The sequence below is a fragment of the Eriocheir sinensis genome, chromosome 19, assembly GCF_024679095.1.
Source record: "Eriocheir sinensis breed Jianghai 21 chromosome 19, ASM2467909v1, whole genome shotgun sequence".
NCBI lineage: Eukaryota > Metazoa > Arthropoda > Malacostraca > Decapoda > Varunidae > Eriocheir > Eriocheir sinensis.
In genome coordinates, this window is record NC_066527.1 from 16,362,255 (window position 1) to 16,385,010 (window position 22,756).

A 22,756-nucleotide genomic window follows, 5' to 3' on the forward strand; every position below is an offset into this window, starting at 1 on the left:
CCCCTTCACCCCTTCCCTTCACCCCTTCCCTTCACCCCTTCCCTTCCCCTTCACCCCCCGCAGAGCACAGCCATGACCCGGGAGCAGATTGACCAGGAACACAGCACTCTCGTCGCGGCCCTGAACAACGAGCTCGCAGCCGTACACAAGAAACTCACGCAGCAGAAGAACGCGGAGGAACAGGAGAGGCTCAGGCGCATCCAGGATGAGATGGAGCGGAAGAGGAGGCAGGAGGAGGAGGAGGAGCGGAAGAGGAAGGAAGAGGAGGAGAACAGAAGGAAGTAAGGAGTGTTTTGGAGGGTTGGTTTGTGGGGTGGGGTGGAGTGTTTGTGTGTGTGTGTGTGTGTGTGTGTGGAGAAGAAGGTGGAAGAGAAAGAGGAGGAGAAGGAGGAGGAGGAGGAGGAGGAGGAGGAGGTAATGAAAGAAAAAGAAGAAGAAAAACAGAAGAAAATTAAGTTAGGTTGTGAATATATTTTGGGAGAAAGAATGTATATCTACTACTACTACTACTACTACTACTACCACTACTACTACTACTATTCTACTTCTTCAGGAAATCGGAGTTGGAGGCACGACGCAAGCAGGAGGAGCAGGAGAGACTTCTACAGGAGGAGGAAGATCGACGGGCAGCGGAGGCCTTGCAGGTGAGCAGGGTAAGGGAAGAGAAGGAGGAGGAGGAGGAGGAGGAGGAGGGAAGAGAAGGGGGAAGGGAAAGGAAGAAAGAGAGGAAGAAATGTAGAAAGGATGCCAGTAAGGGTTTTGGGAGAGAGAGAGAGAGAGAGAGAAAGAAGGGGAAGAGGAAGGGAAAAGGGGGAGAGGAGGAGGAAAGGAAGGGAGGAAGGAGAGAAATAGCTGCAGGAGGGATATTAGAAAGCGTGGTAGCATTGATGAGGATTGAAGGGAGAGAGAGAGAGAGAAAGGAAGGGAGAGATGAGCAGCTGAAGGGAAGGGAGAGGGAGGAAAGAGGAGAAGGAGGAGGAGGAGAGAGGATATTGAGGAGAGGGAGAAGAGGAGAAAGAGATGGAGGGAAGATATTAGGGAGAGAGAGGGAGGGAAGAGGAGGAGAGATGAGAAGATATTAGGAAGGAAGAGGAAGGAAAGAGGAGGGAGAAGAGGAGAAGAGATGAGAAGCTATTAGGAAGGGAGAGAATTGTGGAGAGAAAGAAGGACAGAAGTAGATGTGAAATAAGGAAAATACCAGTGTCTTCTCCTCCCCTTCTTCCTCTATCATCGTCACCCCCCATCACCCCCCACCCTGTCACCTCCCCCCAGGCTCAAATGGCGAAGGAGGCAGCTGAGTGTGAGCATCTGGCCCATCTTGAGGAGCAGGAGCGCCGTGACCATGAGCTTGCACTGCGCCTTGCCACGGAGACCAACTCAGCCGTGGAGGAGATGACGCCCTCGCTGAAAAGGTGTGTAGGGGGGCAGGAAAGGGGTTTGGGGGGTAGGAAAGGGATCGGAGGTTGTTTACGGGTGTTTGGGAAATGGTGTAGAGGGTTGAGATGAGAGGAAGGGGATAGGATTTGATGCTATGAAAATGTGTTTGAAATGTCAGGATGAGGATTGAGAGGGGAGAAAGGGATCGGAGGTTGTTTACGGGTGTTTGGGAAATGGTGTAGAGGGTTGAGATGAGAGGAAAGGGGATAGGATTTGATGCTATGAATATGTGTTTGAAATGTCAGGAAGAGGATTGAGAGGGGAGGAAAGGGATTGGAGGTTGTTTATGGGTGTTTGGGAAATGGTGTAGAGGGTTGAGATGAGAGGAAGGGAATAGGATGTTGTAATAAGGTGTTTGAAAGAGGAAGAAGAGGATTCGATGCTATGGAAGAGGATTGAGAGGGGAGAAAGGGAACTGGATGCTATTAAAGGGTGTTACAGAAGGGAGAAGAGGGTTGAGATGAGAGGAAGGGGATAGGATGTTATAATAAGGTGTTTGAGAGAGGAAGAAGAGGATTTGATGCTTTGGAAGAGGATTGAAATGTCGGAAGAGGATTGAGAGGGGAGAAAGGGAACTGGATGCTATTAAAGGGTGTTACAGAAAGAAGAAGAGGGTTGAGAAGAGAGGAAGGGGATAGGATGTTATAGAAAGGTGTTTGAGAAATGGAGGAAGGGGATTGAGTGTTTGAAAAGGGTGGAGGAGAAATAGATGTGAAAAGAAGAGAAAGGGGAAGGAGGAGGAGGAGGAGGGTCACTGTTTCAATAGGAGAAGAGTGAAAGCAAGGAGGAAGAGGAGGAGGAACACTGATTTGAAGAGGAGGAGGAGGAGGAGCACTATTTGAAGAGGAGAAAGAGGAGGAGGAGGAGAAAAGGAGGGAGAGATAGGGGGGGCAGGAGGAGGAGGAGGAGGAGGAGCACTATTTGAGGAGGAGAAAGAGCACTGGTTTGAAGGGAAGGAGAGAGAAGGGAAGAAACAGGAGGAGGAGGAGGAGGGAACTTGGTTTGAAGGGAAGGAGAGTGAAGGGAAGAAAGAGGAGGAGGAGGAGGAGGAGGAGGACTATTTGAAGAGGAGAAAGAGGGTAAGGAGGAGAAAGGGAAGGAGGGTGAAGGGAAGAAACAGGAGGAGGAGGAGGAAGAGGGAACTTGGTTTGAAGGGAAGAAAGAGGAGGAAGAGGAGGAGGACTATTTAAAGAGGAGAAAGAGGGGAAGGAGGAGAAAGGGAAGGAGGGTGAAGGGAAGAAACAGGAGGAGGAGGGGGGGAACTTGTTTAAAGGGAAGAAAAAGCATTAGATTATCAGTAGTTGTAAGCTCATTCCCAGGTAGACAGCCAGCCACACCCAGCAACATGTGACCCTATCTATTGTTACTATATATATACGGCATCCCTTAAATAGTACGGTTTCCAATAGTTTGGTTTCGGTTTTATACGGATTGTCATAGAAGATCTTTTAGGATTTTTAAATATCCTGCTTGTCGGAAAATTTAAAAATCCTAAAAAATCATCTTAAAAAATTCACACAACAACCGAACTTTTGGAAACCGTACTATTTGAGGGATGGCTGTACACTCTCCATTGCTATCTCCGCCCCCCCTAGCAGTAACTATCCAGCGCTATTATGGTGACTCAAGGCCGTTCCGTCGACCCTGAACCAATGCCCAACTTATACCAACATCTTTATTTTGTTTTGCTTTGTTTTGATTTCTTACCTTGAATCTTGTTTTTAAGGATGTTTTGAAGTGGGACGAATTTGCGTAACTTATTTTTTTCCGTAGTTACGTTAATATATTTTCTGTTTTTTTTTTCTTCCACTGAGCAAAAAAATATATTGTCTAAAAATTGGATGTTGGTATAATTTGAGTTTTTTTTTTTGTTTTTTCTGAGTCGACGTAACGGACTTATTAGGTAATGTTAGTGACCTGTTGTTGTTGTTGTTGTTGTTATTGTTTGTTATTGCGGCTATTTCTGCCTATTGTTACTGTTATTATGCTTTTCTTTTCCTCTGTTTTTCTCTCTCTCTAATTTGTCCCTTGTTCCTCTCTCTCTCTCTCTCTCTCTCTCTCTCTCTCTCTCTCTCTCTCTCTCTCTCTCTCTCTCTCTCTCTCTCTCTCTCTCTCTCTCTCTCTCTCCTTCCATATTTTGTTACATTTCTTTCATTTTTTTCTCCTTTCCTTCTTTCCTCTTTATTTTTCTCTCCTTTATTCATTCTTTTCCTTCTCCTCCTCTTCATTAATTTATTTCTCTCCTGAACATACTTTTTATTTTTATTTTTCTCCTCCTTCTTTTTGCTTCCCATTTTTATTAACTTTATTTCTTTTCTCTTCTCTCTCTCTCTCTCTCTCTCTCTCTCTCTCTCTCTCTCTCTCTCTCTCTCTCTCTCTCTCTCCTCTCTCTCTCTCTCTCTCTCTCTCTCTCTCTCCTCTCTCTCTCTCTCTCTCCTTCTCTATTTTCCTCCTCCTTCTCCTCCTCCTCCTCCTCCTCCTCCTCCTCCTCCTCCTTTTTCTTTTATACATATTTCTTTCTATTCTTTTTGTTTCCTCCTCTTCCTCCTCTTCTTCCTCACTTCCTCTTTTCTTCTTCCTCTATCTCCTCCCTCTTTATCCTCTCTGTTCTCTCCTCCTCCTCCTCCTCTTACTCCTTAATTTTATCTTCTTTTTTTTAGTCATTCATCTCTTCTCTCTTCTTTCCTCATTCTCTTTTGCCTTTCTCTTCTCCCTTTCTCTCCTCCTCCTCCTCCTCTCTCCTCCTCCTCCTCCTCCTCTTACTCCTTAATTTTATCTTATTTTTTTCCTAGTCATTCTCCATTTTTCTCTTCTTTCCTTATTTTCTTTCACCTTTCTCTTCTTCCTTTCTCTCCTCCTCCTCCTCTTCTTCCTCCTCCTCCTACACCTTATTTTTTCTTATTTTTTTCCTAGTCATTCTCCATTTTTCTCTTCTTTCCTTATTTTCTTTCACCTTTCTCTTCTTCCTTTCTCTCCTCCTCCTCCTCCTCCTCCTCCTCCTCCTCCAGTAATCACCACGGTTGCCCCTTTCTCCCCTCCACAGCGCACTAAATGGAGATGCCAGTGATTTGCTCAAATTGAAAAGGTATCATTGTACAACCTCCCCTTGCTATGTATACCAGTTTGCGTACACGTGTATGTATGTATGTATGTGTGTGTACTGTACTACCTACCTACCTTGCCTATGTACACTTAGCTGCGTATATATGTGTGTGTGTGTGTGTGTGTGTGTGTGGGTAAGTGTTTGTTTGCTCGGATGAACGCACGCACTCACACATTCACACACGCATGCACGCACGTACACACTCACTCACTCACTCACCTTGCTTTCTTTATTCATCTGTTTCCTCCTCCTCCTCCTCCTCCTCTTTTTCTTTCTACTCCTCCTCTTCCCATAGCTGGGCACGATAACAGAAAACCTTATTCCTGATAACCGCTAAGTGATAATGGAAAACCTTATCGGTGATAACCGATATTTGTTAACTGGAGACACAAATACAGGTAACTCTCGATTTACGCGAGTTTGGTTTACACGTTTTTTAAATAACGCGGGGTCCAGAATCCAAACAAATATTTAATTTATATGTTGTTTCACTTATACACGATACTTTATGTAGTGGCCACCAGATGTCTCACGCAACTGGACTCACACGGCGCCGCGGCCACACAGCTGAGCTCAGTTCTTCCCGTGCGCCACTTGAACAACAATACAGTACCCTACCCATGCTGCCACGCTACTCAACAATAGGGGTGGGCAGGTACTGGTACTAACGGTACCAGCTATACGGTACGATACCGGTACCAGACTGCTCGATACCGGTACCAGACGGCTCGGTACCGGTACCAGACTGCTCGATAGCGGTACCAGACGGCTCGGTACCGGTACCAGACTGCTCGGTACCGGTACCAATACTAGCCAGTCGCTCATGGTGTCCCTCATTTCTACCTCACACGAGTGAGGCTGAGACTGAGTGCCTGAGTGATATCTTGGTGATATGGATATTCTCTCTCTCTCTCTCTCTCTCTCTCTCTCTCTCTCTCTCTCTCTCTCTCTCTCTCTCTCTCTCTCTCTCTCTCTCTCTCTCTCTCTCTCTCTCTCTCTCTCTCTCTCTCTCTCCACTGAATGAAGTGAATATTTATTTTTCAATAGAAACCTACCTCTTGTATGATTTACATTGTTTTTGATTTACACGACCTCTTCAAGGACACAATACTCACGTAAATCGAGAGTTACCTGTATAGGCGATAACCGATATCCGATATAAATCCACACTTCCGAAACTACCTAGCGATAAGTCCGATAGGCGAAAATTAAACTATATTGATATTTCAAATAAAAAACATAGATGAATTCAAATTTTTATTATCTATATTTTAGAAAACTTACAAAACCTGAAAACCACACGTTGACACGTACCTCTGGACGGTAATACTAGAAACACCTGAACCAGTGTTGTGTTATTTAGCGTCCCCACCGTCTAAAGCTGGTGCTTTTGTTTACAAACACTGGTCTCTCGTGAACTGCGCATGCTCAGACCAGTAAGCGTAGACCTGTACAGTCTCACAAAGCTTTTTAACCGTAATTAAGAGTTGCTGGAAGGCTGAATCAGACATACAGTACCATTACCACCATCCCCGCTGTTTCTAGAACGACACTCTGTACGAGTTGTATTTATATGTAGAGTGTCGGTCTAGAAACAGCGTGGTACCATGTCTGATTCAGCCTTCCAGCAACTCTTAATGTGATAAATAACACAACACTGGGACACCAAATAACACAACACTGGGTACCTTCCATACCATGGCATGCTCACAAACGAATATGGAATATCAAATTTGAGGCAGTGAATAATAATTTTTTGGGCAACGTTAAATGATTTTTTTCATTGATATATTGATTTTTGAGTCTAACATAAAAAAATAACCTTGTGCTTTAATGTTGATGATCTAAGTATGAAATCTCTTCACCGAAGATATTTCATACCCCAAAGCTTTTTCATACAACACCGGGCGCCCGGGCCACGCATGCACAGGAGGGAGGAGACAACGTTTTTTTTCTGAGAAGCGGAAAAAAGTAGCAATTATCGCTAGTTTGGTTGCAAAAGTAACGAAGATACTGATATATATTTAAACAAGTAGCGGATGGCCGATAACCCGATTTTGTTATCAGCAATAAAGTATCGCGATAAGTTATCGCGATAACGCCCAGCCATGCCTCCTCCTCCTCCTCTTCATTCATATCTTTGTTCTTTGCTTCTTTATGCTAATTTCTCTTCCTCCTCCTTCTCCTCCTCTTTCTTCTTCTCTTCTTCCTCTCCTCCTCCTCCTCCTCCTCCTCCTCTTCATTCATATCTTCGTTCTTTGCTTCTTTACCCTATTTCTCTTCCTCCTCCTTCTCCTTCTTCTCTTTCTTCTTCTCTTCCTCCTCCTCCTCCTCCTCCTCCTCCTCCTCCTCCTCCTTCATCACAGCTCATCCAAGTAAACAAATTATAACCTTGCTTTAGTAGTATTTAAAGTAGCTAATTTAATCATCACCACCACCATCACCACCATCACCACCACCATCACCATCATCACCACCACTGTCTGTTTCCCTCAGCCTTCTTCTTTCCTTCCTTTCCTTCCTTCCTTCCTTCCTTCCTTCTCTCCTTCCCAATTCCCTTTCTCCTTTCCTTTCCCCATTTTTCCTTCCTTATTCACTCCCTCTAACTTTTTCCTTCCTTCCTTCCTTCCTTCCTTCCTTCCTTCCTTCCTTCCCTCCACCCTTCCATCCCTCCTTCCTTACCCACTCCCTTCCTTCCCTCCACCCTTCCATCCCTCCTTCCTTACCCACTCCCTTCCCTTCCTTCCTTCCTTCCTTCCTTCCTTCCTTCCCTCCACCCTTCCATCCCTCCTTCCTTACCCACTCCCTTCCCTTCCTTCCTTCCTTCCTTCCTCTCCCATACACCATTTCAACCCCATTCCATTCACCCATACCCAAATAACCCCCTCCCCTCTTCCCTCCCCCCCTATCATCATCATCATATCACTCACTCGCTCGCTCACTCATGCATATTGTTAGAGGTAGTGTTAGTGGTAGTCTTGTTGTTGTTGTTGTTGCTGTTGCTGTTGTTAGTTTGTATAGGCACGCGCGATTTTTTTTTGGCTTTTTGTTTTGCACGCGAAACTAGGTTTTTATTTATTTATTTATTTATTTTTTTTTCTCTCTCTCTCTCTCTCTCTCTCTCTCTCTCTCTCTCTCTCTCTCTCTCTCTCTCTCTCTCTCTCTCTCTCTCTCTCTCTCTCTCTCTCTCTCTCTCTCTCTCTCTCTCTCTCTCTCTCTCGTCTCTTTCTCCCTATCTTGTCCTTGTTTTCATTGTTCTAATTTGTTCATATTCAATTTTCCTTCTTTTGATTTTGTTTATTCTGTCTTTCTCTACCTCCTCCTCCTCCTCCTCCTCCTCTTCTTCCTCCTCTTCTTTTTTTATTATTTATTTTCTGTATCTCTCTCCTGTTTCTTTTCATCACATTCTCGCTGTTTATTTCTATCTCTGCCTATTGTATTTCTTCCTTACTTTTCTTTTTTTTTCTTTTCCTTCTCCTTTTCAATATTTTCCAGTTCCTCCTTTTGTTATTTTACACTTCCTCTCTTTCTCCTTGTTTTTGTTTTCATTTTGTTTCCTTTCCTCCTCCTCCTCCTCCTCCTCCTCCATTTCTTCCTACCTTTCTTTTATTATTATTTCCCTTCCTATATATTTCTCTCATTGCATCTTTAGCATTTACGATTAACCAAACACACACACACACACACACACACACACACACGCACACACACACACACACAAGCATGACATAACCGCCTCTGTACTTATATATAAAGCAAAAAAAAAAAAAAAAAAGTACGTATCATAGCATTTTGGCCTAGCCCCCCCCTAACCCCCCCTCCCCCCCTGCTCTCCTTACCCACCTTCACTCAAGCATGTTAATTAATATATACCTGTGAATGCCGAGTAATGTGTCTCTGTTTTGCATTAGTCTGATTCTTGTTAATGTTAGTACTGATTTTAATGCACTTGTAGTATATGTATAAAGAACCACATGTATTGATTTTTTTATATATGATGTATAGTCCACCATATTTAAATGCATACACACACATACATAGGTAAACACACATACACTTCCCATACTATACATATACACACACATACTATATACACACACATACGCACCTATACAGACTTAGGGCCGCTTTCGTAATCGTTTTGTTTGTTTTGATCGTTACCAATGGCGGCGATCGACGCTAAAGTTTTCCACGTGAAACTGGCCGATAGGGTACTGGCGGCTACAGAGGAAGAGAGAGGTGTTGAGAGTGTGTGGTAAGGTGCGGTGCTAGGCTAACCCCACAGCCGCCACTACCAGTTTTAAGTGAAAATTCTATAGCAGCGATCGCCGCCATTGGTAACGATCAAAACAAACAAAACGACTGTGAAAGCGGCCCTAAGTGAGGATGTAGTATCGGCGAATATTGTGCACAACTTTAAGGAAAAACTGGAAAAGTACAGATATGGAGACGGGACCACATGAGCGTAAGCCCAGGCCCTGTAAAATTATAACTAGGTAAATACACAAGGAGCCAACTCATGAATTTTAGGCCGAGGTGGATATTAGTAGATATAAGAAACGGGACAGTATGAAAATATCTCCTTTTCCGTATAATACAGCTAGGTCAATACACACACACACAGGCACACACATACACAGACACTTCCCATACAGAATTATTGGCAAATGGAGCGACCAAAATTCATAGATGATTCGACTTGCGTTAACCTGGTAGCAGCGACGGGCCAAATTTGTGGCTTTACCGTGTAGCAGCGACGGGCCAAATTTGTGGCTTTACCGTGTAGCAGCGATGGGCCAAATTTGTGGCTTTACCGTGTAGCAGCGACGGGCCAAATTTGTGGCTTTACCGTAGCAGACGTAATAAATTTGTGGCTTTACCGTGTAGCACTGATGGGCCAAATTTGTGGCTTTACCATGTAGCAGCGACGGGCCAAATTTGTGGCTTTACCGTGTAGCAGTGACAGGCCAAATTTGTGGCTTTACCGTGTAGCAGCGATGGGCCAAATTTGTGCCATGATATAAACCCCCCAAAATAGATGATACATAAACTGATCACAAATGCTTTGATATATATTATGAAATGGTTTGTGTGAGGGATGATTTTTTTCTCATTTTTCTCGCTTAGAGGGACCATTAAGAAACATGATCCCCGCTGCTACTGGGTTAACGAGTTTAAAGATTGATAATTGGATGAATATAGATTTGGAAGCAGAACGTTATGAGCAGACATTCATTTTCAGTTCCAAAGAATAGATGTTTGTTTGAATTTTGAAGGAGTTCCATTATGTTGTCTTGTATTTGTGTGTGTGCAATACCAACAGAGGAGGTAGACAAGATAAAAGGAAATAAGGAGAAGAAAGTAAAGTATATTGTAAGGGAGATGACAACAATACTGAGGCTGTGAGATGATGTAAGAAGATGACATTTAACCCGGTAGCAGCGGGGATCATGTTTCTTAACGGTCCCTCCAAGCAAGAAAAATGAGAAAAAAATCACCCCTCACACAAACCATTTCATAATATATATCAAAGCATTTGTGATCAGATTATGTATCATCTATTTTGGGGGGTTTATATCATGGCACAAATTTGGCCCGTCGCTGCTACACGGTAAAGCCACAAATTTGGCCCGTCGCTGCTACACGGTAAAGCCACAAATTTGGCCCGTCACTGCTACACGGTAAAGCCACAAATTTGGCCCGTTGCTGCTACATGGTAAAATCACAAATTTGGCCCGTCGCTGCTACACGGTAAAGCCACAAATTTGGCCCGTCACTGCTACACGGTAAAGCCACAAATTTGGCCCGTCACTGCTACACGGTAAAGCCACAAATTTGGCCCGTCGCTGCTACACGGTAAAGCCACAAATTTGGCCCGTCACTGCTACACGGTAAAGCCACAAATTTGGCCCGTCACTGCTACCGGGTTAAGTAAGGAGTGAGGAAAACAACAATGAAGAAAGCAAGATAACATAACACACCTCTCCTCCTGAAATTGACCTCGCTTTTGGCCGCTCACTACTTTTGTCTTTGTGGAAACAGCGATTAGCGGGCTTTTTATTTATTTTTTTATTTTTTATTTTTTACACTTTTTTTTTTTTACCCATGAGCTGTTTCTTTAGCTATAAAAAAAAAATAGCATGAAAATATATATAACATTAGCCTCCATAACACATTGTCCTGAAGAAAATGTGAATGGAAGCAATCTATACCCACTACCCACAAAATAAAACAGTAGTAATAATAATAACTAATGATGGAAATAATAATAACAAAAATAATTCAAGATAATCAACCTATATTAGTGTAGTTACTTGTGATAATTCATTTAACCAACCCCAAACAAATTACTTATGTCTTAGAAAATGTAAAAAAATAACATTGTAACTATTTATGTTATTTATTTGTTTATTTATTTATTCAACACAAAACAAAATTACTTACTGCTTAGAAAATATAAAAAAAGGACATTGTAACTATTTATATATATGTTATTTACTTGTTTATTTATTTATTCAACACAAAACAAAATTACTTACTGCCTTGAAAATATAAAAAAAGGACATTGTAACTATTTATATATATGTTATTTACTTGTTTATTTATTTATTCAACACAAAACAAAATTACTTACTGCTTAGAAAATATAAAAAAAAGGACATTATAACTATTTATATATATATGTTATTTATCAGTTTATTCATTTATTTAACACAAAACAAAATTATTTACTGCTTAAAAAATAGAGAAAAGTTTGTTATTTATCTCTTTATTCATTTATTCAACACAAAACAAAATTACTTCCATCTTAGAAAATGGGAAAAAAAGTAACATTGTAAAGTTCCATTTATATATATATGTTATTTATCTTTTTTTTATGTGACGAAATTAATGTCTCGAATCACGCACTTAGACAAATTACAGTTATCTAAATATTTCTGAACCTGAGGCAAAATCTACCCAAGAATATAGATGATAGATTTGCAAGAGTACAGATCAGCATTGTCAAATTATGTTATATATGTTATTTATGTTTTTTTTTTTTATTTATTTATTTATGTGACGAGATTAATGTCTCGAATCACACACTTAGACAATTCAAAGTTATCTAAATATTTCTGAACCTGAGGCAAAATCTACCCAAAAATATAGATGATAGATTTGCAAGAGTACAGATCAGCATTGTCAAATTATGTTATATATGTTATTTATGTTTTATTTTTTATTTATGTGACGAAATTAATGTCTCGAATCACACACTTAGACAATTCAAAGTTATCTAAATATTTCCGAACCTGAGGCAAAATCTAACCAAAAATATAGATGATAGATTTGCAAGAGTATAAATCAGCGCCATCAAATATGTGTTATTTTATTTTATTTATTTATTTATTTTTATTTTTTTTATGTGACGAAATTAATGTCTCGAATCACGCACTTAGACAAATCACAGTTATCTAAATATTTCTGAACCCAAGGCAAAATCTAACCAAAAAAATAGAAAATAGATGGATTGATTGATTGATAGTTTATTATTACAAGTAAACAACAAAGGAGAAGAAACTAATTTGTGAAAGGAAAATATTAAGGCAAATACAAAAGCAGTGAAAAAATACTAATACAACAATTTTTCTCGCTCTTTTTCTAACTAAATCGTAAAAATAAAAAGATTAAGACAAGTTTAGAAAGAGAAAATAAATCAATACAACAATTTTTCTCGCTCTTTTTCTAACTAAATCGTAAAAATAAAAAGATTAAGACAAGTTCAGAAAGAGAAAATAAATCAATACAACAATTTTTCTCGCTCTTTTTCTAACTAAATCGTAAAAATAAAAAGATTAAGACAACTTCAGAAAGAGAAAATAAATCAATACAACAATTTTTCTCTTTTCTAACTAATTTATGAAAGAAAAAGAATAAGGCAATCAGACAGGGAGAGGAAAAATATTAATACAACCTTTTTTTTTCTCTTTTCTAACTAAATCGTAAAAATAAAAAGATTAAGACAAGTTCAGGAAGAGAAAATAAATCAATACAACATTTTTTCTCTTTTCTAACTAATTTATAAAAGAAAAAGAATAAGGCAATTAGGCAAGGCGAGAAAAAATACAAATAGTATAACCTTTTTTTTCTCTCTTTTCTAACTAAATCGTAAAAATAAAAAGATTAAGACAAGTTTAGAAAGAGAAAATAAATCAGTACAACATTTTTTCTCTTTTCTAACTAATTCATGAAAGAAAAAGAATAAGGCAATTAGGCAAGGCGAGAAAAAATACAAATATAAGCTTTTTTTTTCTCTTTTCTAACTAAATCGTAAAAATAAAAAGATTAAGACAAGACTAGAAAGAGAAAATAAACCAATACAACATTTTTTTCTCTTTTCTAACTAAATCATAAAAAGAAAAAGATTAAGTGAAGTCTAGAAAGTGAAAAAATACTAATACAACAATCTTTTTTTCCCCTCATTTTCTCTCACATCGTAAACAATCCTCTACACACACACACACACACACACACACACACACACACACGCACAGGTCCACCATGGTCGAGAAGCAACGCATGGAGGCCGCCAACAAGAAGCACGACCTCAGCAAGTGGAAGTACGCTGAGTTACGAGACACCATCAACACTTCCTGCGACCTGGAGCTTCTCGAGGTAATGTAACCCTTCTCCCTCTCATCAACTTCGTCTCCTTTCCTTTTTTTTTTTCCTCTTCCTGGTCTCTTTAATATCCCTTTTTCTCTTACTTTTTTATTGTTTTAGGTCTTTCTCTGCCTCTGTGGTGGATAGTGGAGTGTTTCCCATGTAGTATTGGTATGATGGATATCCCTTCACTGGTAGCCTGGTAACATACACTCCCAGGTCTTTCTCTGCCTCTGTGGTGGATAGTGGAGTGTTTCCCATGTGGTATTGGTATGCTGGATATCCCTTCACTGGTAGCCTGGTAACATACACCCCCCCTTTCTCTTTCTCTGCTGGTGTGGATATTGGAGTGTTTCCATGTAATATTGGTATGATGGGATCCCTTCACTGGTAGCCTGATAACATACACTCCCAGGTCTTTCTCTGCCTCTGTGGTGGATAGTGGAGTGTTTCCCATGTAGTATTGGTGTGCTGGATATCCCTTCACTGGTAGCCTGGTAACATACACTCCCAGGTCTTTCTCTGCCTCTGTGGTGGATAGTGGAGTGTTTCCCATGTGGTATTAGTATGCTGGATATCCTCTCCCAAGGTGCAGGACTTTACATTTTTCTTCATTGAATTGTAGCAGCCACTTTTTGTTCCATTTCTGTAGCTTGGTGATGTCTTCTGGTAGGAAATCCACAGTCAAGGGGTTAAACAAGACATTTCCAACCTTTCTTTTTTACTGAATCTACGCTCTGCCCTTAAAACTCACTCCATTCATATATAAGTAGAGAAATTTATATAAGTAGTAGTAAGGGGTCAACACTCCCTCTGCACTGTGACTTAACACTTATCTACATTATCTTTCCTATCTCACCATCACTTTTTGTTACCGTGTTCGTGTGATAAGGTGAGAAAAAGAGGGTGTAGCCAGCAGATTAACAGACTCCCATACTACTACTGATACTACTACTACAACTACTACTGCTTCTTCAACTACCATCACTGCTACTACACTCAGATTAGTACACTCCATACTATTGCTAGCTACTACTACTACTACTACTACTACTACTACTACTACTTCTTCTACCATCACTACCACTTCTGAAAAACCCACACACACTCTTCTATTCTCCTTTTTCTAATCCTCACTATAAATATATTACACAACACTAACAACAACAACAACCCTCTGTCGACCCCTTACATTCTACCCCACCACTACTACCACTACCACCACTACAACCACTACTACAACCATTCAGACTCTTATATTCTCTCTCTCTCATTACCACTGCTCACCACTACCACTAACTCTCTCCCTCTCTCTCTCTCCGTTCCTTTACTTGCCTACCTTATCACAAATCACTTAAAATAACTCTCTCTCTCTCTCTCCCTCCCTTCCTTTACTTGCCTACCTTATCACAAATCACTTAAAATTACTCTCTCTCTCTCTCCCTCCCTTCCTTTACTTGCCTACCTTATCACAAATCACTTAAAATAACTCTCTCTCTCTCTCTCTCCCTCCCTTCCTTTACTTGCCTACCTTATCACAAATCACTTAAAATAACTCTCTCTCTCTCTCTTCCTCCGTTCCTTTACTTCCCTACCTTATCACAAATCACTTAAAATAACTCTCTCTCTCTCTCTCTCCCTTCCTTTACTTCCCTACCTTATCACAAATCACTTAAAAAACTCCCTTATTCACCTACCTACCCTACCCTTCCTTACCCTTCTCATCTCTCCTCCTCCTCAACCCCTTCACTGTTTCACTCCCCTACCCTCCCTCCTCCCCACCATCACCACTGTCTCACCCCCACACACTACCACAGGCTTGTCGCAGTGAGTTCCACCGGCGCCTGAAGGTGTATCACGCGTGGAAGGCCAAGAACAAGAAACGCACCACCATGGACGAGAACCAGCGGGCGCCCAAGTCTGTCCTGGATGCTGGTAAGGCGGAGTGTTTTTTTTTTTTTTTTTTTTTTTTTTTTTTTTTTTTTTCAACTACAACAAAGGAGACAGCTCAAGGGTGGGTCTGTGTGGTTGGGGTCGGCGGAGGAGATCGGACACCTTCTTAAACACTCCTTTTGTAATAGTACCAGACTTTGTTCAACTCATAACCCCATGCATGAACATAAAAAGGGTTTGGGATTGACATAGAAGATCAAACACCTTTTTAGACACCCCTTAACCCAGTAGCAGCGGGGATCATGTTTCTTAACGGTCCCTCTAAGCGAGAAAAATGAGAAAAAATTACCCCTCACACAAACCATTTCATAATATATGTCAAAGCATTTGTGATCAGATTATGTATCATCTATTTTGGGGGGTTTATATTATGGCACAAATTTGGCCCGTCGCTGCTACACGGTAAAGCCACAAATTTGGCCCGTCGTTGCTACACGGTAAAGCCACAAATTTGTCCCGTCATTGCTACACGGTAAAGTCACAAATTTGGCCCGTCATTGCTACACGGTAAAGCCACAAATTTGGCCCGTCATTGCTACACGGTAAAGCCACAAATTTGGCCCGTCACTGCTACCGGGTTAAACCTATGTAACACAAGTCTGGGTGCTGGTAAGAGAGTGTTGGGTTGATGTTCCTGGTTGTGGTGTTGGTTGATGGGTGTTGTGGTTGGTCTGAGTGTTGTTACTGATAAGCGCATGTATGGTAAATATCTCCTAATATGAATAGCATGATGGATAGGGGATGTTTAGGAAGTGAGTTTGTTTCTCGTTGTGATTGTATGTGCATGGACAGTGAAAATCTCTTTATCTGAATAGCATCTAAAAGGGCTATTACACTGGGCAAATTTTCTGTGGATCTTCAGTCAAACCATGATTTCCGCTAGCATGGTTCTCATTTGTTTCTTGTTATTGCTGCTGCTGATGATGGTGGGTAATACCGTCGTCCTTCAGTGAAATCTACCGTAGCTTTGGAAGATCGTGGACACGTCAGAAAACCACGGAAATATGAGAACCACGCCAGCGGAAATCGTGGTTTGACTGAAGATCCACGGAAAATTTGCCCAGTGTGATAGTCCCTTGACCCACAGCTGTTCAGATGACCGGATTCTTCAGCTTAGGAACAAGTGCAACATTGGACTCGAACCAGACAAGAGATACAAGTTGGAAAGAAAGAGAACAAGCTGAGAGAAAGAGTAACGTAACAAGTAACAGAGAAATAAAGGAGTAAAAATAGACTAATGAGGGGGACTCTTGAATATAGAATGAAGTGAAAGAAAAAATGAGAACAAGCTGAGAGAAAGACAGAGTAACATAATAATTAACAGAGAAATAAAGGAGTAATAATAGACTAATGAAGAAAAAGAGGAAGAAAAAGAAGAAAAAGTAGAAGAGAAAAAGAAGTTCTCAAAGAAGTAGAAGAAAAGAGAACTGGAATAAAAAAAGAAGGAAGAAAAAGAGGAAAATAAAGAAGAGAAATAAGGTGAAAGAAGGAAGGACGGACTAACAAATTGGGAGACAAAGAAATAATGGAGTAAAATAAACTAATGAAGGTTACATTTGAAAAAGAGAACAAGATGAGAGAGAGAGAGAAGGATAGACTGACAAAGCAGGAAACAGTAAATGATAAGTAAAATGGGGTAATAAAGGTGACATTTGAAAAGAGGGGAAACTGGGAGAGAGAAGCAGGAGACAGTAAATAAGCAAACAGTCGTGTCATTAGTGCAAATATAGGCGAAAAATTAAAATCCGAGTTAGGTTAATTTTTAGACCTAGAAGACTTGCAATAAACTGAGAGAGAGAGAGAAGTGGGAAACAGTAAATAAGCAAACAGTCGTGTCATTAGTGCAAATATAGGCGAAAAATTAAAATCCGAGTTAGGTTAATTTAAAACAGGAAGACTTACAACTGATAATAATAGATAGCTTGTACTGTACGAGCCACCACACAGAAAAAAAAATCACCTGTAGTTTGTTATGAATTGACGTTAATGATAAAAATATTCTACGGTAGTCTAATTAACAAGCAATCTCCCTCCCCTCCCCTCACCCCTCCTCACCCCCCCTCACACCCTAAGCCGAAAGGAGCCAGGTATCCACGGCCCATCACACCTGTCGAGTCGTTGGTGGGGTGATGAAAGGTATTGTTGGCCTTCGTTAGTGGGTATGCTCAGGTAGACTTGTAGGTAGATAGGTAGATGGGTAGATGGTTGTGGTAGGTAAAGTTTAAGGTAAGGTACGGTATGTGTTTAGAGCTTTTGTTGTTTGTTTGTTTGTTTGCTGATTTTTTTTTGTGTGTGTGTGTGTATTTTGTGTTGGCAAAATTAATTGATATGTAGGTTGTGTGTGTGTGTGTGTGTGTGTTTGTGTGTGTTGGTAATATTACTGTGATTCTATATAAACTTGTATTAATTAATTTTCTTCTTCCTCCTCCTCCTCCTCCTCTATTTTTTTCTCTTCCTAATCACCTCCACTTCTTTCCTCCACTATCTCTCATACTCTTCCTCCTTCCCTCACTAAAAACACTCCTCCATCTCCTCCTCCTCCTCCTCCTCCTCCTTCCTCTACTTCTCTCCCACCTCCTCCTCCTCTCCCTCCTCCTCCTCCTCTCTCTCCCAAATCTCCACCCCTACCAATACAACCTCCTCCCTTTCCTCCCTTGATCTCCCTCACCACCCCCCCCACTATACCCCCTATAAACCTCCCCCTAGCCAAGGCCAACCCCCCGCGCATGACCCCCAAGGTGCCTCCCCCCGGTGTGGCCAGTGGCAGCACCAGCAGTCAGAGGTTCTTCCGGATTCCCTTCGTGCGTCCCAGCGACCAGCACCGGGCAGACCAGCAGCGCAAGGGATGGTGAGTGCTGAGTGCTGTTTTTTTTATTTTAATTATTTATTTAGTTAGCTAGTTTTATTTATTTTATTTTATTTATTTCTTTTTTTTTTCTTTTTACATCATAGGATCAAAGGATGTTGTTGTTATTGTTGTTATTATTGTTGTTATTGTTCCTTTGTTTCTTCTTTTTTTTTTCTTTATATTTTTTCTCTGATTCCTCTTCTGCAATTTCTTCTTTATCTTCTACTTTCCTTTCTTCCTCATTTCCTCTCTTTCTCTTTTCCTCTGTTCTTTTCCCTTCTTCATTTTTTTTCCTTTATATTATTTTTCTTTTTTTCTGATTCCTCTTCTGCAATTTCTTCTTTATCTTCTATTTTCCTTTCTTCCTCATTTCCTCTCTTTCTCTTTTCTTCCATTCTTTTTCATACTTTTTTATTATATCTATTTATCATATTTTTCTTCTTCCTTCTTTTTATTCTTGTTCTCTTTTCTTCTATTTCTTCTACAGCTTCTTATTTCTCTTCTACTTTCTTTTCTTTATCTTCCTCTTTTTCTTCACTCTAAATCCACTCCCACACACCCATACCCTTCCGTCCCCTCACCTTCCACACCCCAGTCAATCACTCAATCTCCTCTTCCCCGCCAGGTGGTACGCTCACTTTGATGGTGACTGGATCGCTCGCCAGATGGAACTACACCCGGACAAGCCCCCAATACTGCTGGTGGCCGGTGAGTATGTCTGGCTCGCTAAACAGTAGATAGGGACAGTAGGTGTGTGGGGATTCGCTGGTCGGTAGATAGGGAGAAAAAAAAAGGAGTGAGTAGCGGGCTTTTATTTATTTATTTATTTATTTATTTATTTTTTCATATTTGTTTCCTTGCCCTTGAACTGACTCCTTTGCTGTAATGGGTGTGTTGGGGGTTTGTTAGACAGTAGTTAGACAGTGCAGGGTCGTAATTTCTGTGGGGGAGGGTAGGGGAGCTATAGCCCTACCCAATGTTTTCTATATTTGCCAAAAAAATGTCCCTAAAAATGCACACTCACCTTACAACCGAGAGAGCCCAGGTTCGATTCCCGGGCGGAGTGGAAAAATTTTGGGCGGTTTTTCCGATACCCTAAGCCCCTGTCCACCCAGCAGTGAATGGGTACCAGGTATTAATCTGGGGTTGTGTCCCATCTCCTGGGATCTGTTCCCTTCTATAATTCCTTCCCCTTCTGTCTCTCTCCGGCATATGGCCACAGATGTTGCGCCAACTAAACGAAACTTTCCAAATTTCTTTCCCTAAAAGTGCTTATGTTTGAAAAAAGTTCCCCCTCCCTGTGCATGCCCACTTCGCTCATCCCCCCAAAAAAAACTTGTGAACCTATGATGCCTTCTAGTCCCCCCCCCTCAAAAAAAAATTGCCAGTAGGTATGTGAGGGTTTTCTAAAGAGTAAAGGGGGGACACTAGAAATCTCCTTAATCCATTCGTGTTTGTCACTATTTAGATGATGAGGCATTTGGCTACATTAAGACAAAGAAAACAGGAAAAAAAAGGAGAAAAAAACAGCTGAAGGAAACAGAAAATATGCATAAAAAAAACAGAAAGCAGATCAAAACAGCCATATCACACACACATCTCACCTATATTTAGATGATGAGGCATTTGGCTACATTAAGACAAAGAAAACAGGAAATAAAAGAGAAAAAACAACGGAAGGAAATAAAAATCACAGAAAAAAAAACAGAAGTAGATTAAACCACCCATATCACACACACACCTAATCCATATCACCATTCCCTTCCACAGGCCGCGACGACATGCAGATGTGCGAACTGAGCCTCGAGGAAACGGGACTGACACGGAAGAGGGGAGCGGAGATACTGGAGAGCGAGTACGAGAAGGAATGGAATCGCCACGGTGGAAAACCCTACCAACGGAACGGTTCAAACACGGCTAACAGGCGACGCTGAGGAGTGGAATAATAGCGGATGGATGAGTGGAAGGGTGGAAGAGGGAGCGGAAAGGTGGCTTTGTGGGTAGAATGAGAGGGAGGTGATTGATACGAGAAAAGGGGAAGGAAGGAAAAGGAGTAGAAAGCAAAAATAGATTGAGAAGGAAAGGAAGGTGAGGGGAAAGAAAGAATGAGAGGGAGATAATTGATAAAAGAAAGGTGAGGGAAAGGATGGAAGAAAAAGAACGAGAAAGCAGAAATAAAAGTAAATTGAGGAGAGGAATGGAGAGGAAGGAAAGAAAGGAAGAACTAGAAAGATGAATAGATGGAAAGAGAGGGAAAGGAAGGAGAAGGAAAGAAAGAAGAAGAAGCAGAAAGCAAAAACGAAACAGATGGATTGAAAGAAAAAAAGTAAAGAAGGAGGGAAAAAGAAGAAGGTGATAGTGAGAGTTTCATTGACTTATTGGATTGTATAAAAAGAAGTGTAAATGTGTATGTCTATTTTCTCTTTATTTATTTTTTTTTCTTAATTTTTGTAGACCTCAGAAGGGACAGTAAATGGCCTCCCAAAGGGTTAACGGACTGGCCGATAATATTTTTGTTGTTTTTTCTTGTCGTTTTATGATGGAAGAAGGAGGAAAAGAGTTCACTGAGAGGGAGGAATAGAGAAGTAGATGTGATGATTGAAAGGAGGAGAGAAAAAAAAAGAGAAGGTTGAGATTAAGGAAGGTGGAAGAGAGGTGGAAACGGAAGAAGAAGAGAGAAAAGTGGAGATTGAAAGTATAGGTTTTTAGAAGAGTGGACAGAATGATGGCAAGGAGGCGGAAGAGAGGCGGAAATTGAAGAAGAAGAGAGAGAAAAGGAGATTGAGAGTACTATAGGTATTTAAAAGGGTGGACAGGATGGTGGCAAGGAAGTGGAAGAGAGGCGGAAATGGAAGAAGTAGAAGAGAGAAAAGAGGAGATTGAGAGTATAGGCATTTAGAAGGGTGGACAGAATGGTTGCAAGGAAGCGGAAGAGAGGCGGAAATATATTGAATTTAATGCATGTGTCCTGGTGATCGGTTAGTTACGGTAGGCGTTGATAGGCTAATTGATGTGCTAATGCTTGTGGAGACGCTGGTGGTTTTGATGTTACTAGTTAAACACATAATTGGGACCATTCTTAACCCTTTTACATTCTGATTACCGAATGGAGACTGACGATTAAAATTAAGCCCATAGATAGACAGATTTCAAAACGAGTCGACGGAAAGATAGACGAATGAGTGAATGAGTGAGTGATGACTTTATCGGAAGAAGAAGAAGGTGGTTAGACTATCGTAAGCTAAATAGTGTAAGCGAAACGAACGCGTGATTCAGGAAAATCTCGTGGTAACTTATTGCTTCCGACGATGATCCAGATACCTTATACTACTACTACTACTACTACTACTACTACTACTACTACTACTACTACTGCTGCTGCTACTACTATTACCGATGATTATGACTCTGGTAGCTTAAAACCGATGATTTTTATACGCTTTAAGAAGACGAAAGGAAGGCGTCGGGGGTTATACTAAGCCGCTGTGAACGGAGACTAAACTAGATCGCTTTTTTATACTAGATACCGGCTAGATTTGGTTACTTGTACTGCTGTTGCTGTTGTTGCTGCTAAAGTGTGAATGGAAAGCTTTTTGCATTTTTTTTTAAATGGCTTAAGGGTAAAGAGGGGAAGAAAACAAGAGAAAAAAAGACCATGGAAGAAAAATTAATAGAAAATGGTGCAGCTAAGTAGAATATTTTAAGACAAACAAAGTGTGAGTCGAGAGCTTTTTGCATTTATTTATTTATTTATTTATTTATTTTTTTCAGTAAAGGAAATGGCTCAAGGGAAAAAAGGGGAAGAAAACAAGGGAAAAAAAGACCAAGGAAGAAAAGTTAATAGAAAATGGTGCAACTAAGTAGATTATTTTAAGACAAACAAAGTGTGAATCAAGAGCTTTTTGCATTTTTTCTTCACTAAAGGGAAAAAAGGGGAAGAAAATAAGGAAAAAAAAGACCATGGAAGAAAAATTAATAGAAAATGGTGCAGCTAAGTAGAATATTTTAAGACAGACTCAAATGTTATAAAAACCCTGTATTAAGATGGGCAGCTCATCATGTGGTGCTGAGAGGGTACAATGTTGCAGCTTTGTTACGTAAGGTCAAAAACGGAACACGATTGGGGTAACTAATTTATTATAGGTAGCTAGAAAAATATGGCAGCTGCTGAATAATGTGAATATACATGCTTTTAGTTGATACATTTTAAATACTTATGTTTTGTGCTATAGTAAAAGTCCATTAATCTGAAACACACCAGCCAGAAAAATCAGAAACTCATTATACACAGTGCTCTGAAGGGAAAGACTCCGATGGTTTGGACATGTAAAGAGAGCAGGGGAGGATACAGTGCTGGGATTTTTGGAGAGATTGGAGGTAGAGGGAAGAAGACGTAAAGAGAGCAGGGGAGGATACAGTGCTGGGATTTTTGGAGAGATTGGAGGTAGAGGGAAGAAGACGTAAAGAGAGCAGGGGAGGATACAGTGCTGGGATTTTTGGAGAGATTGGAGGTAGAGGGAAGAAGACGTAAAGAGAGCAGGGGAGGATACAGTGCTGGGATTTTTGGAGAGATTGGAGGTAGAGGGAAGAAGACGTAAAGAGAGCAGGGGAGGATACAGTGCTGGGATTTTTGGAGAGATTGGAGGTAGAGGGAAGAAGACCCGTTGGTAGACCTAGGAAAATGTGGAGAAGGTGTATACAGGAAGTCTTGGCATTGATGGGATTGGACGAGCATTGGGCAGAAGACAGAGTAGAATGGAGGAGAGCCA

At 40.8% G+C, this 22,756-nt stretch overlaps 1 protein-coding gene across 7 annotated transcripts in view; it reads left to right on the top strand.

Moving 5' to 3' along the window:
- Nucleotides 1–22,756, top strand: part of LOC127000789 (unconventional myosin-VI-like) — a 71,318-nt gene that overhangs the window by 45,880 nt on the left and 2,682 nt on the right. For 4 of the 7 annotated variants that reach the window (XM_050864831.1, XM_050864834.1, XM_050864833.1 and 1 more), the window contains 9 exons: nt 64–281; nt 554–644; nt 1,273–1,412; nt 4,481–4,522; nt 13,078–13,198; nt 15,004–15,121; nt 17,846–17,987; nt 18,613–18,695; nt 19,758–22,756. The exon at nt 19,758–22,756 is cut by the window's right edge and continues 2,682 nt beyond it. In XM_050864831.1, the coding sequence (XP_050720788.1) occupies nt 64–281; nt 554–644; nt 1,273–1,412; nt 4,481–4,522; nt 13,078–13,198; nt 15,004–15,121; nt 17,846–17,987; nt 18,613–18,695; nt 19,758–19,921 (1,119 nt within the window). In that variant the 3' untranslated portion in view covers nt 19,922–22,756. The remainder of the gene's footprint in view (nt 1–63; nt 282–553; nt 645–1,272; nt 1,413–4,480; nt 4,523–13,077; nt 13,199–15,003; nt 15,122–17,845; nt 17,988–18,612; nt 18,696–19,757) is intronic. The other 3 variants (XR_007754524.1, XR_007754525.1, XM_050864835.1) reach the window with 3 other exon arrangements.